At 36.4% G+C, this 14615-nt stretch overlaps 1 protein-coding gene across 3 annotated transcripts in view; it reads left to right on the forward strand.

Annotated features, from left to right (window-relative positions):
- Positions 1-14615, forward strand: part of immt (inner membrane protein, mitochondrial (mitofilin)) — a 28439-nt gene that overhangs the window by 12644 nt on the left and 1180 nt on the right. For 2 of the 3 annotated variants that reach the window (XM_005157191.5, NM_001001401.1), the window contains 8 exon segments: positions 2334-2450; positions 3695-3828; positions 4488-4585; positions 8153-8288; positions 8455-8584; positions 8694-8917; positions 13425-13556; positions 13903-14032. In XM_005157191.5, coding sequence (XP_005157248.2) covers positions 2334-2450; positions 3695-3828; positions 4488-4585; positions 8153-8288; positions 8455-8584; positions 8694-8917; positions 13425-13556; positions 13903-14032 — 1101 coding nt within the window. 3 annotated transcript variants of the gene reach the window in all.

Genomic DNA, 14615 nt, shown 5'->3' on the forward strand with positions numbered 1-14615 from the left:
AATGCACACTCTTTTGCAGTGATCTGTGCCAAATGTGTTGGAGTACTAGCCTCATGGGAACCGATCTTAAAATAAATACTATCACGCTATCGGTCAATGATACAAAAATAGATTCAGATCAAGGTTATTATAGTTTTACAATTGTGTACAGATTTGCTATGAATTTCAGTTTAGTTGTCGTTTATTTCATGAATGTTTTTTTTAGTTTTAGTTTAGTCTTTTTGTTTTGTCAATGCATTTCTATTTCATTCTAGTTAAGGAGAGTTAATGGAACACCACAAGAGTCAACCAAAGCAAATTTTTGTGTTTGCACTGCATACATGTGGTTAAACATACCTAGTTTACATTTTATGGCAGATAAAACATATTTTGGATGTTTTTGTTTGTAATCATATAATCAACTTGACTGACTTAAACTGGACAGACTGGTGGCTGTAAAAGCTCCATCTGCAGGCCTTTCTCTTAACAGCCACAGGTCAGATTTTTTCCAGAGTTTGAGTACTTCTGAATTCTGAAAATAATTATTTTATTTGCTAATTATTATTTTATTTTAGTGACTGTTGTTAACTTCCTTTAGTTGTTTGATTTATTTTTATTTATTTATTTTGAATGTTTAATTTGATCGTAATTATCTTGCTCTTTTGACCAGTAGTTTTTTTATTTAATTTATGTTTACTAAAATACTCTTTATTCAGACCATTATCAGACCCACTAGTTTTTTGCATTTCCGCGATTGCTAAATCCAACGTAAAATCAACAAAAAGTTGCAAAGTTCATAATAAACGCAAAATAATCGAAAAACATTTTAAAAATCTGATAAAACATCTAATTCCAAAACATATAATCAAATTATATTTATTTTAGTTTGCAATTGATTGTTTTACATGATTTATAGACATTGCATACGCAGCGCATGTAATGTATTTTAGTGTCTTTCGAAAAATGACATTTCACCTGCACCCTTACAGTCCTAACATTACATGAGAGTGAGGGGAAATGTTTTGCAACCTGTGCAGTAAACAGCGCAGATGAAGCGCGAGCGATTTACATGTGAAGTCAATACAAAGATGGCATTTGACATTCTGTGGTGCGAATTGGCTTTTTTGTGCATTTGACGGGCTTCAGACTGCAAAAAATTGGAGCAAACATCTAACAAACGGAGCAGTGGAACAGACAGACAAGCAAGTAGGCATGGGAAGATAAGTCAAGTTTCAAAAAGTCAAGGTTTTAAAATCACGAAAGTTATCCGTTATTCCCATGGTATATGTAAGGTCTTTTTAAACATGTTTTTCACAACTATTTCAATTAAGTTTTTTTTCTCCAGCAGAAAAACATCTACATCAATAAAACTCTACATCAAATAAACTCTACATCAAAATATACTGGTCTAAAATATTTGAAATGTTTCTTAAAATAAAATATATTGTGTTCAGTAGGGGGAAAAAAGTTTTTTTTTCTTTACCCCGACATTTAAAAGATCTTATTTTAGAGCAGAAATCACAATACATTGATACCGTGAAACCGTGATATTTTTATCCAAGGTTATCATACTGTCAGAAATTTATACCGGCTCATGCCTACAAGCAAGCAGCTTACAATGATGGAGGTTAACGAAAACGATTTTTTGCCATTGACTAGTTTTATGGCAATCCGTGTTTTAGGTGTATTACGGTAGGGGAAGATATAATAATGCATGTCCTGAGTGAGGTACATGATGTCAAATGCTCCAGGGAGTGGAATCTGAGAAAAAGTAAGATTGTGGATAAAAATAAGAGTTATGCAACCTTTGTTTGGCTTAATCCTTACTGTTTTAGATCTTGTCTTGACAAGAGACCAAAAAAGAAGCTTTATTTTTATGATTTGTGTCATATAGCACACTTAACATAGTAGGCTACCTAATATGGTAAATAATATGGATACCATTTTTTATACTTGTATATATTTTTTTACTTGCAAAATTGTCCACAAATTTCTGTGAATCACCACCACAAAATCAAAAAATTTAGAGCAGAAAATTTTACAAAAAAATAATGAAAAAGTAGGGGGTCTGCTTTATGTCATGAGTTTATTTTTCCCTTTTTTTGCTGATTTATTTTTAAAAATCTGATTATTTGAGCCATTTGTTCACAGATCATTTGACTATATTCATGTTTTATGTCTTTATTGCATGCATGATGAAGACACTAAATAGTTTCATCTACATTGTTTAACATCACCCAGTTTTATCATTTCCCCCCCATCTCATATGGTGTACTGCAAAGCTCAAAGAAAATGTGATGATTACCAATGTGCTGGAGTGACTCTTTGTGCTTTGTTTTCGTCTGTGTGTGTAGCTGAAGAGTGTTGTAAGGAATGCACTGAACCTGAACCGGCTGTGAAGGAAAGGCCAGCGGAGGAAGTGACCGCTAGACTGGCTCAACAGGATAAAGCTGAGCTGGATGCGCTGGCAGGTCAATATCCTCACAAATTACACACTGACACATGCATGAGTCTCTATTTTTTATTTATTTTAGTGCTGGGCAAAAATTACTAGTGATTAATCGCATTCAAAATAAATGTTTGTTTGGACATAAGATGTGTATTGACCTTATTCTAAAATGCGGAAGTGCGCCTGTTTTCGTGATTGTCTTAGAACTTCCGTTTCAGTCGCCTATGGGAGAAATGACAAGGAATAATAAACGGCAAAAAACGGTCAAACTACTTGCTCTACAAACAAATGTTTGCATGACTATACAGACCAAGTAGAATAATTTAACAAGGAAATATCAGTTTGCAACATCAAACAGCGAAACAAGCAGTTTTTAATGTCTAAAAATGAATGGAAGTGAATAAGACCGGAAGTCTCGTGCCAAAAAGATTCAAATGGCAGCGCCCGCTCGTCTGCGGAGAATAAGGTCAATAAGATGTATATAAAGACTAAATGAAAATTTTCTCATGTGCATGCATGTGTGTATTTATAAATACATAGTGAATAAACATCATACACACACAAATTGTCATAATAAACTTTTATTTTGATGAGATTAATAACAATGAATTTTTGCTGTATACATTTTTTTTGTGTGAAAATCGTATTGACCTTACTTTTAAAACTTCAGATTCAGTTGCCTATGGGAGAAATGACTAAGAATAAAAAACAGGTGTTTGCATGATTATACAGACAAAGCAGAATAATATAATAGGACAATATCAGTTTGCAACATCAAGCAGCATAACGAGCTGTGTTTAACATCTAAATATGAATGGAAGTGAATGAGATCGGAATTCACAAGCCAAAAATTTCAAATGGCTGCGCCCGCTAATACATAAAGAATAAGTTGAATTGGACATTCCATCTGACTTCAGTGGTTCAACTCTGTTTGTACTGTCTTGGATTTCATCTAAAATATTGCAGTTTTTGCTTTGAATATGAAGAATGGTCTTAGGGGTGGATTGAAACAACATGATGTTGTGAAAAATACCTGACTTTTCATTTATGGGTTAACTAATCTTTTAACAAGTAATTAAATTAAACGGTTCTAATTTGGTAAATAATTGTTTTGTAATGAAATATAGATATATACAGTCTTTTCTGTCAATTTTAAACCGATTAATGCATGTTAAAGTATAAAGGTTTTGGCTTCAAAAAAAATAACAAACCTAAACCTGAATGGTAGAGTATATTGATATAAGTGAGTGTTGGTGTGTTTCTCAGCTCTCACTGCTGGACTGGAAGAAACTCTCGGCAGCTCAGCTAAAGTCACCCTGCAGGCCATCGGAGCTCAGGAGGCTGCGCTGACCGCCATCGCTGCTCACACAGACAAACTCAGAGAAGCCATGGACTCAGAGGTGAACACACTCACACAGTCATTTGAAGCATTTACAAATGGTGTCTGCTAATTGTTATTGCAGAATAAGCTGCCTGAAGTGAAGCAGAAGGCTGTTTTATAAGCCTGAATGGTTTATACAACCACCTGAATGTACTTTATCCTGCTTTTACAGGGCTACTTGCCACAAAATTAAAAAAATTAGACACAAAATATTGTTCTGATGTGTAATAGTTTATTATTTATCAATTAAATGCAAAGCTGACAGAAAAAAAAATATATCTGTAGCACAAACTAACCTATGTATTATTCAGCCCCGAACCATCTAGTCAAAAACAGCAAAATGACAGACAATATATATAAATCTGGATCTAAATGTATTCACTGGCGGTCAAGATGATTCAAAGTACCAGATTGAGAATTCGTTATTAGTGTTAATGGTTGTTGTCTGGGAATAACATACCTTGGAATGTTGTTACTGACCAATCAGAATCAAGTGTTTTAGAGAGCACTGTGATAACATTTTATGACATTAAATGTCAAATGTAGCTAGACTATTTTCTGCTGGGTTTAACATGGTTGTGTGTGTGTGTGTGTGTGTGTGTGTGTGTGTGTGTGTGTGTGTGTGTGTGTGTGTGTGTGCGTGCGTGTGTGCATGTGTGTGTGCATGTGTGTGCCCAGACTCCTCCAGATGAGAAGTCCACTCAGGCACTGAATGAGGCTCTGAACGAGAGGGCCAGAGCTGTGGACGATGCTGGAGAAGCCCTGTTCAAAGCCAAGTGAGATCTGCTTCTGATATCTTTAATTACAATTTCAGTACTTTGACCAAAGGGTGGACAATTGGAACAAAGCCTTATCATACTATGTTGCACATGGTAACTAGACAGGCAAATGTGTCTATCAGTATTGGGCAAGCTACTTGAAAAATGTAGTGAGATTAGCTACTCTTCTCAAAATGTAGCTGAAATACACTAAAAGCTACCCTATGGAAAATGTAGCTAAGCTAAAAGCTATTTGGCAAAAGTAGATTAGCACCATCTAAGCTATTTTATTGCAATAAAAAATACATCTAAGCTATTTTTGCAATTTTCACTTTTAAACTGAAGCAACTTGAATCCAAGGCTTCGTTCACACTGCAAGGCTTAGTGCTCAAATCAGATTTTTTCGCATGGCTGTTTACACTGCTCTCATAAATGTGACCATTATCAGATTTGAAGTGTGAACAGATCATGGTCCTAAACTGACCCGCATGCGCAAAAGTGCATTACGGAGAACACAAAATGTCTAATTATCCACATATGTGAGTGCTGCATGAGTAAGCTCGTTGTCAGATCATGCTTATATGATTATTACCCTTTTCAAGTTCAAGTTCTTCCTCATTTGCACACAGATCCCCCATCCGCAACACCCACAACGCTTTTCGGCTTTGCGATCTACCCGTGCCTCAATCGTTAACCAGATTAGTTAACAAGCACCAGTTATGCCTTCAGATTCTTTTTCAACATGAACAACCAACTTTCTGTGGTACTGACGCCCTGCTGCTGAGGAGTAGAGGATGTTTGCAGCACAGAAAAATGACGCATGTCACTCAAAGATCACGTAAAAGTCACATGAAATCCGACATAACCGTTCACACTGCGGTCGCATTCCAAAACATCAGATCTGTGTCTGATTTAAGACCACATATGAAAGTGGCACAGATCTGACCTAAAAAGATCAGATTCCATGTGGTTTGGGCTGTTCACACTGTCATCACCTGTGTCACATGAGGGGGAAAAAATCTGATTCGTGCCACATTTGCCTGCAGTGTGAACGTAGCCCAAGTCAATCATATCTTAGTGATCAATAAAACTGTCAATGAAACATGAGGCATAATGGTTGAGTTCAATTGTTATAATGTCAAATAATGTGCTATACCAAACAGAAGCAAATAAAACTATATAACAGCAAAAACAAAAAATGTAATAAAAACAGGCATTACATATTAAAAATACTATAGTCATTTATAGTAAAATATATATATATATATATATATATATATATATATATATATATATATGTGTATGTGTGTTTGTATATGTATATATATATATATATATATATATATATATATATATATATATATATATATATATATATATATATATATATATATATATATATGTGTGTGTGTTAGGGATGCTCATTTCGGTTAATTTTGCTAACCGACAACCACCGCTCATTAATCGGTTGTTTATGGTTAACTGGTCAGATTACTATTAATTTTATATTAAACAAATTGACTTGTCTATTTTGTGTCTGACACATTAAATATTGCATAAAATACTGATTTATTTTTAAATGCTAGCATATTAATAATAGAACAATACAACAGAGCATCTTCACGCACCTGCAGTGTTTAGCATAGAAGAACAGAATAAACTAAATAAAATGAATAAAATTCTGCCCTAAATTATTTTCCACTTAAATAATTAATTTATATTACAAATCGAAAACACTGACTGATTATTTTTAATAACCGGCATAGGCTGTTTTTTTCCAATCATATTTTTGTCTTCCGTCAAATAAAATAGCTGACTTTCTCAAATCGCTCGCTCCATGGAAAATATGCATTTATTCAATGCCCCGCTGTTATTATTTTAATCACAAAACCTTTTACATTTTTAATAGAAAATATTATTTTAAAGATTATGTCTTGATATATGGTTTCCATGATATATGGCTCAGGTGCGCGCTGCGTGATGAAAAGACAACAACAACGCGCGCATATGTTGACTTTTTGTAAACAGTTTTGTTGTTTAAATATGATATTGCATTAATGTGCATACATGCTTTATATGCTGTAAAATAAAAGGTAAAGCCTATTTGTTGCGTTTATGATGCAGATTCAGGTCAACATCAGCGCTTTTTTTGGCATCAACACATCTGTTTCAAGCAATATTCTTCTTCCATTTGCTTCTTTGGCAAATGTGTCTGTAGGCACGGGTTATACGTTATCGTCCCGCAAGTTAAGTATGTCTTGCAGTTGAACAAGGGGCCGACCACAGCTAATGTGCTTTTTTCATTCCAAAAACCTGAGGCGCACCTCACTGCCTTTATGTTGACAAGGAAAAAAGAAGAGAAGAAGCGCGGTCCTCTTATGAAACAACTGAATCAGCTGGGTATCGATTGTGCAAAAGTGTTGCTGTATATGTTGATAAAATTGTAATATTTAATAATATTGTGATAATCAAGATTTGTACATTCATACAGCTCTGGATAACTTAAAACAGCGATTAGACCTTCAGAGTATGGAAGCATATGAGTAGCATAATTTAATTCAAAATGTAATATGCAAAATGGCAATGCAATATGTTAAATGGCAATGTATTTCTGTATTTGAATTTGCATTTTCCAAGACATATGAGCAATGTTTGGTGCAGAATGAAAATGTAAATTAAATTACATTGTTTGCATTTCTCATTTCAAACACTGTTTTAATATGTAAATTGTATCCACATTTTAAAGCTTCATAAGTAGCGAAATTAAATTGAAAATGCTATACACAAACTGAATTTGATGTGAATAAAGTACAAGCAGAAACTGTAGCAAAATGATCATTTGAATGTTATTTGTCCTAAATGCATTTACACTCGCGTCTAGGAAATGCAGGATTACATTTTCAGCATAACAGCATGGGATGTGTGTAGCAAAATTAATTTTGAAATGTAATACGCAAAACGATAATGCAATATGTAAATGGCAGTGTATTTCTGTATTTCAGTTAGCATTTTCCAAGACATATGTGCAATGTTTGCTGCAGAATGAAAATGAAAATGAAAAAAACATAATGCATTTTCATTTAACACATCGCGACGAATGAAAGTCGATTTGAAATTGAAAATGCATTCTGGCCTGGCCACGCCCACAGACGGCCGCCGTTGCTGCAAGACGAGTTTTAGGTTATGTCGTCACAGCTGCAGCGAGGACTATTTGGGACATTTGGCAGCATAAACATGGTGAAGTCTGTTCCTCAGCGGCTTCGTGAAGCTGCACGAGCCCTCAAGCGTGAACTGGGAAATACTTTAGAAAACCAATCACCTCCTAGCTCAGTAAACTTGGCTTAAGGTTTGATATTCACGCACGCAGTTTTAGGGATCATCTGCAAATTCTCTAATGAAAATAAGTAAACAAAAAAAAGCGTTATACAGATAAAATTGAATTGAATATTCTGATATTGTATTTATCTCTGCACCTTTAGAAAGAACCAATTTGTATGATTTGAGTCTTGCACGTTGTTTAGGTGTAAATATGTACACTTGGTATTTCACAAATTACACTCATTTTTTTTTCATCTCTATATATAGAGGAGAGCTTGAAAAGCTGCGTAGTGTGATCGACAAAGCAAAACAATCCAAGATTGATTCGGCGAGACCGCAGATCCTGGCCGCTGAGGAGAACTTGCACAGCATGATTGTGGATCTGGACAAAGTTGTAACCAAGGTAAGTATTGTAAACATCACAACATAAATGTGCTCTGAAGAAACCCCCTGTACATATTAATGAGATTTGTGCCTGTAATCTATTTAGCTTTATGCTCTCAGTGACTATTAGTGCATCCCATCTGGATGTGTAACTCAATCCTAGGTGTTGTCTGTCTCCTGCGCAGGTGCAGACGGCACAGTCCGAGGCCAAGATCGTGTCTCAGTACAGTGAGCTGGTAAATGAAGCTAAAGCTCAGTTCCAGCAGGAGCTTGCCAACATCACACCTGAGATCCAGGCCAACTGGAAAGGACTATGTAAGATATCACACTCTTTACATGGATTCAAGTTCTCTACATTTTATATTAATAAAAGCTGATGATGGTTTATTAAAGTGATGTAAAGGGGATTCCATGTTTTTCTCAGCGGGAAAGCTGAGCGCAGATGATCTGAACTCTCTGATTGCTCATGCCCACCGGCGCATCGACCAGCTAAACCGAGAGCTGGCAGAGCAGCGCGTGAGGGAGCAGATCCACATTGAAGTGGCTCTAGAGCAGCAGAAGCTGGAAGATCAGAAAGCGCAGGAGAGAGCCGTGATTTCTGCTCTGGAGCACAGCCGAGAGGACATGAGACTCGAGCAGGAGAAAAAGGTCTGGTATTCACTGCTGTACTGTTATGCAAAGTATTAAATCGCTAAATAATGAATATGTTTTTTTAAGAAAGTCATATTTAGAATGATGTGTTAATATTCTCTGTAGCATCAGTAAGGTAGGGTCTGAATGGGTCATAAAATGAATTTTCCAAAATGTTTAGTTTTTTTAAATTTATTTTTGTGCTTAAATGTCTATTTCAGAGTGTCTGCTTGGTCTTAAAGTCTTAAATTTACTAAAATGCTGTGTTGTGGGTCTTAAAGAGCCATGAAACCCCATTGTTTCAGCAGGGTGTTTTCACACCTCTACTTTGGAAAAAGTCAGAAAAGTGGGCGTGTCCAGCTCTGTTTAGGGGGGAGTGTCGGAGGAAGAAAAGAGGAATGGTATGGGAGTGTCTATTTGGGCACGCGCGAGTTTCAGAGTCAAGACACACACACACACACAAACACGGGAGAAAGGGATGGTGTTTACATGGACATCTGTAGTCGAATTATTTGCCAAATTATTAAATGGTGGACTTTAACTGCAGTTTGGCTCTTTCACTCAGGGAATTCATTCATGTCCCTCGCGACAAACGAGATATTTGATTCGAGGAACTGCTCTAAGAGTGTATTTTTCATGCAATGTTTGATACCGCACGGCGAATGAGAGAAAAAAACCCTCCGCATTTCCCGGAAACTTAGATGCACACGGCAGGTAGCGTCAGAAAGCCGCGTGGGTTATTCCGGTCACAAAATGCGGCAAAAATCCTACACGAGGTTAAAGTTTACTTGTGGTGCTAACATGTTTACACTCGATGCTATAAGTAACTTAGTTCGATACGAACAAACTGAATAAACAAAGAGCACTGGTTGCTCACTTACCAAATCTATAGAGACAGGACAATCACCAGCAACTAGAGTCGCGTCTTTTTTAAGAGAAGACTTCAAGCGAATCCGGATCTCAGCGTTTGCAGATGAGAACAGCTCTCAGGTACACAGTGTTCCTCCTTAGACACGCAAGTAATTGTTGCCGAGCGTCGCGTGCACTGTTAATCCACACGTGACTCCAGCTGAGCTCTCACAAAGAGAAAATGAAAACAAATTTTAACTGCAGCAAACTATAAAAGCAACACTTCACGCTTGTTTTGCCAATACAACGTGTCGTCTCTGCCGTCTAAACACTGTGACAGTAATGACACTATGACAGTAATGAATATTAATGAAGTTGCACAATAGAGCGCGCTGATTGGTTTGAACCAAGCCTTACTCATGCATTAATGCATCACACTGTAAGACGTAATAAGACACACTCTGGCACAGACGCCCAGTCTGCACGCTGGAATACAACGCTATTATGTCATGGCCGTGACGCAGCTTCAAAAATTCGTTTCAAACCGGAAATACGAATTTGCTTGAAATAACGCAAAAACAACCAATTTACACTTTTTAGCGAAATATAGGTGTCCTAATAGTGTTTTTAGCAGTGTGGGACACATATACGACTGTCAACAGCTCAAAAAATGTGTTTTGGTGTTTCGTGACCCTTTAAATCTTTCTTAAACAGGTCTTAATTTTCCTTTGTTTATGTATTACTTCCCAATCTGGCCAAAACCCATACAATCACCAACAATCCATCTCAATAAATCTTTAAACTTTTTTAGAAGGTAAACTTTTTAAAAAGGTAGTTTTTAACTTTATTTATCATAATGGTTGAATTATTTCCCTACAATAATATTTGTTTAAAAGTTCTCCGTGTATTTAATGCTGAGGACATTGTCCTGGTCAAATTGTTGTCCATAGATTTAGTTTATTATACTTTTTAAACATTTTGATTTTTATGTAAAAGAAAGTTTATGTTGGGAAAAAAGTGTATGGAGACAAGTAGAGCTTGCTTGTTTTTACACAATATTTAAAATATTTAGCTAAAAAATAAAATCTAAAATATTTTAATTGTTTTTATTAATGTATTATTGTATTATTAAATGTATTAAATTCTAATAATTTTTTTGATAGGTCAAATAATAATCTTTTCCATCTGGGCCATTTTAAAAATTCCTTAGCATTTAGTGCTAGTGTAAAATTTCATTTATAATGAATGAAAAATGTCTTAAAAAGTCTTAAATTTAAATCTGTGAAACCTGCAAAAACTCTGTATTTTTTTTTTACGATTTTTATTAGCAAAATTATTTTTATTTAAAACAAATTCTTTGTCCAAAGATTATATCCACTGCCCAATAAACAGAGCAACTGTCCCTTACGGCTGGTTGGCCTACAGGTGGATGGTCCCACATTGCTCTTTAGGGCTGAACCCAGCAGGGTACCATGGGAAACAGCCAGGCCCTCACATACGAACGCCAACCCTAGCTTCAAAGTGAGGCCCCAGTTGCAACACACTAGGCAATGTCATGTCCCTCGATTTTATTGTACTCATAAGGGGGTTTTGAACCACACTTAAAGCTGATTTATACTTCTGTGTTGAGTGATTGCTGTGACCCACAGCGCATGCCTTGTGTGTAGCTGTGCATCTATGCTTCTGTCTGCTGCTTGTGTTGCTCTGCAACTTTAATCATTTGGTAAATGCAAAACAAAACTTTCCATCTGGAGCTCCTTCACGGGACTTGACACTCTTGGCTCTCACCCACACTCATCAGCGTTACCCAACTGACCAATCACAGAGCTTACGCTACATGTCGTTGCGACGTGTAGTTAATTTTTTTGAGAGGTGTGTGTAAGCGTCAGCTACTGTGAGAAGTATGCGACCGCATGAAGGCTGCACTGGACCATACGTGTGCGCTTGACGCAGAAGTATAAATCAGCCTTTAGACTGACCTGTCACCTAAAGCCGCCTTTCCACATGACATTTGGACACGACTATTATGCCCCCTTGTGGCAGTGGCACAGAATTTTCAGTTTTGTCATGTATCATGGGATAGCTCTCAAGCAGGTCACACACTGGATGCGCCACTCAGCACCGCGACACAGCGTGCACATGACAAAGTATCGCACACCAGATGCGCACATTCACAGGTTATTTAAAATTAAATTATTCAGATGGCACCTTGTGGTGCGGCAGAAATATGAACAGTGTCCTGAGTAGCTGGGCGCCACAGACTGCTCCTGACTGCCGACGGTGTGCGTACACTGATAGAAATCTATGTTTAGAATTCTAAAATGTGTGGCGCTGCATGGCTCAATGTCTGGTTTACAGTGCGACGCTCTTCAGTGATTAAAATAAAAGAGTGCAAAAGCAAGAGCCTCTCTCTGTGCGTTCACCATGTTTGAATGATTGAATACTAGAAACTCGCAGATCGCTAAAAATTTTTTAGAGGGAATGTGGGGATGTTTAAAAAATTCTATTTGTTATCACTTGTTTATGAATAGAAATGACTTTTTACTAATAAAAAAATGAGTATTTCTCATCTCGAGTGCACGGACCTGCTTGAATGACACTGAAATACATTACATCCGGTCAGCCGGTTGCATACAGGGTTGTTGCTAGATTGGATATGGTTGCGGCCGGAAGTTAATGAGAATTATTTCTACTGTTTATTCAAATTTCACCATGTATTGTATTTTATTAACGTCTGCCCCCAAACCTAAACCCAACCGTTACAGTAACGTAAAAACATTAGTTATACTGAGTAGCTATTAAATTACCCAATAAATTGTGTTTTTTTACTCCTACCCCAACCTAAACCCAACTGTCACAATACTGTAAAAATATTAATTATTGTTATACAGTGTCATAAAAAAGGCTGCTATATTGATGTGCAAATCTCATTTCCGGCCGGCCGCGTAACCGATCTAGAGTTAACCTGCACACGGTCTAGTCACAGGAGTTCAAATACTTAAACGTATCCACAGCTCAAATTGGATCCGACTCATAACTTTATGCAGCTCCCTGACTACTCTCCATTAAAAATGAATGACTTTCGGTCTGTCGCTTGTCATTTGTCATGTGCCAAATGGCTATTTTCTGCGCACTACTTTCACTCTCCCTCCAGCAGTGTGTAGCCTCAAACAGCTTTCACACTGGATGCGGAAAGTGCTTCACAATGAAACCCATTCAAAGAGCAGCAGATTGCACCATTGACTAGCTTGAGCGCATCATTCTCAAAGCTTAAAATGAATGTGTTGATATTCCACTCATGTATAATATATATGCACCTGTATAAATATATATGCAAGTACCTCTCACTGGAAGACAAATGTCAGCTCAAATAATGTGCCAACAGGGCTTTTATATGTAGTATACTTATTGTTGCTGCTTGCAATAATACAACTGTGCTGTCATGGCAATGCTGGCCTCAGTAGTTCAGATTCAGTAAAACATTACTGCCATAAAATGTAGTTATTTTATTGCCTTGTGTGTTTTTATCAATATAATTTACGCTGTGTACATTTGTAAAAGTTTTACAAAATGACTTATTTATTAAATAATCATTATTTATTTTGGCTCATCGCTACCTGAAATGTCTGGATATTGCACAGTGATACTGAGAGACTTTGTGTGTTTGTGTGTGTAGGTTCAGGAGGTGCGTGAAGTGATGGAGGCTGAGATGAGGACTCAGTTGCGTCGTCAGGCTGCTGCACACACAGATCACCTGCGGGACGTGCTCAAGGTTCAGGAACAGGAGCTGCGTGAAGAGGCTCAAGAGGTACACACACTGCCTCTTCACATTGAAACATCCTGTACAAATTAAATTGAATGAATAAAGAAGGTGTTCAGTCCAAAACCAGTATACAGACCTTGCAGGTTTGATATGACCTTGTTCTTTTCAACATGACCGTAATTTTCTTAATAACTTCACAGCTCTAAGGTTTATACTATCAATCAATCGTACACTTTCGTATAGCGAAATTGGACCCCCCGACCATACAGATCATAGGAGGTAGCATTTAGCATTACTATTATAGGGTATGTAACTTAATTATTCCTACGTAAGCAGATGGCAAAAAACTGTATATCATGTCAATCTAAATAGGTTCTGTCTTTGTTTGTAGATTCTGAACAGTAAGATGATGGAGCAAGAAACTCATTACCGCAGACTGACTCAAGAACAGCTGGACACCTTCACCCTGGACATGAACGCAGCTTACGCTCGTCTGAAAGGCATTGAAGAGGCCATAGACAGTAAGTTTGCTAGACGGCTACAACCATTTGAATCTCGATCAAGGTTATTTTAGTAAACAAAAAACCAAGACTAAATCTGTTGGTCAAATATATTTTTGTTAACTGATATAAAATAAGAAAAATCACAATAAATGAAAAACTAGAACTGAAACTAAAACAAATCAATAAAAAAAAACTGAAATAAAATAATGATTCGAAATGATCTGATTCTGCAGCAGAAAATTTACCTTGCAGCTTTTCAGAAAATTACCTGTAGATGGCGCTACTTTTTACTTTTCTCTATTATTTGTTTAATGGCTTTGGGTTCAGTGTCTGTCCAAACTATTTTTGTACTTTTATTACTAAAAAGTTTGAACAAGGGTTAAATTAAGCTGCGCAAACATTAAACTTTGCTGTGGTCTAGACTGGACATAATCTGTTAACTTTGTTATACTAGAATTACTAAAACTACATGTATCAGAACTAAACAGAAAATGTGTTCCCATGAACAAATCTAAATTAAAACAAAAAAACTACTAAATGAAATTTACAGCAATTTTTAATATATTATTGAATTAAAAACAAACTAAAAATGCTGAACTAA

This window comes from Danio rerio, chromosome 14 (genome assembly GCF_049306965.1).
Source record: "Danio rerio strain Tuebingen ecotype United States chromosome 14, GRCz12tu, whole genome shotgun sequence".
Lineage (NCBI taxonomy): Eukaryota > Metazoa > Chordata > Actinopteri > Cypriniformes > Danionidae > Danio > Danio rerio.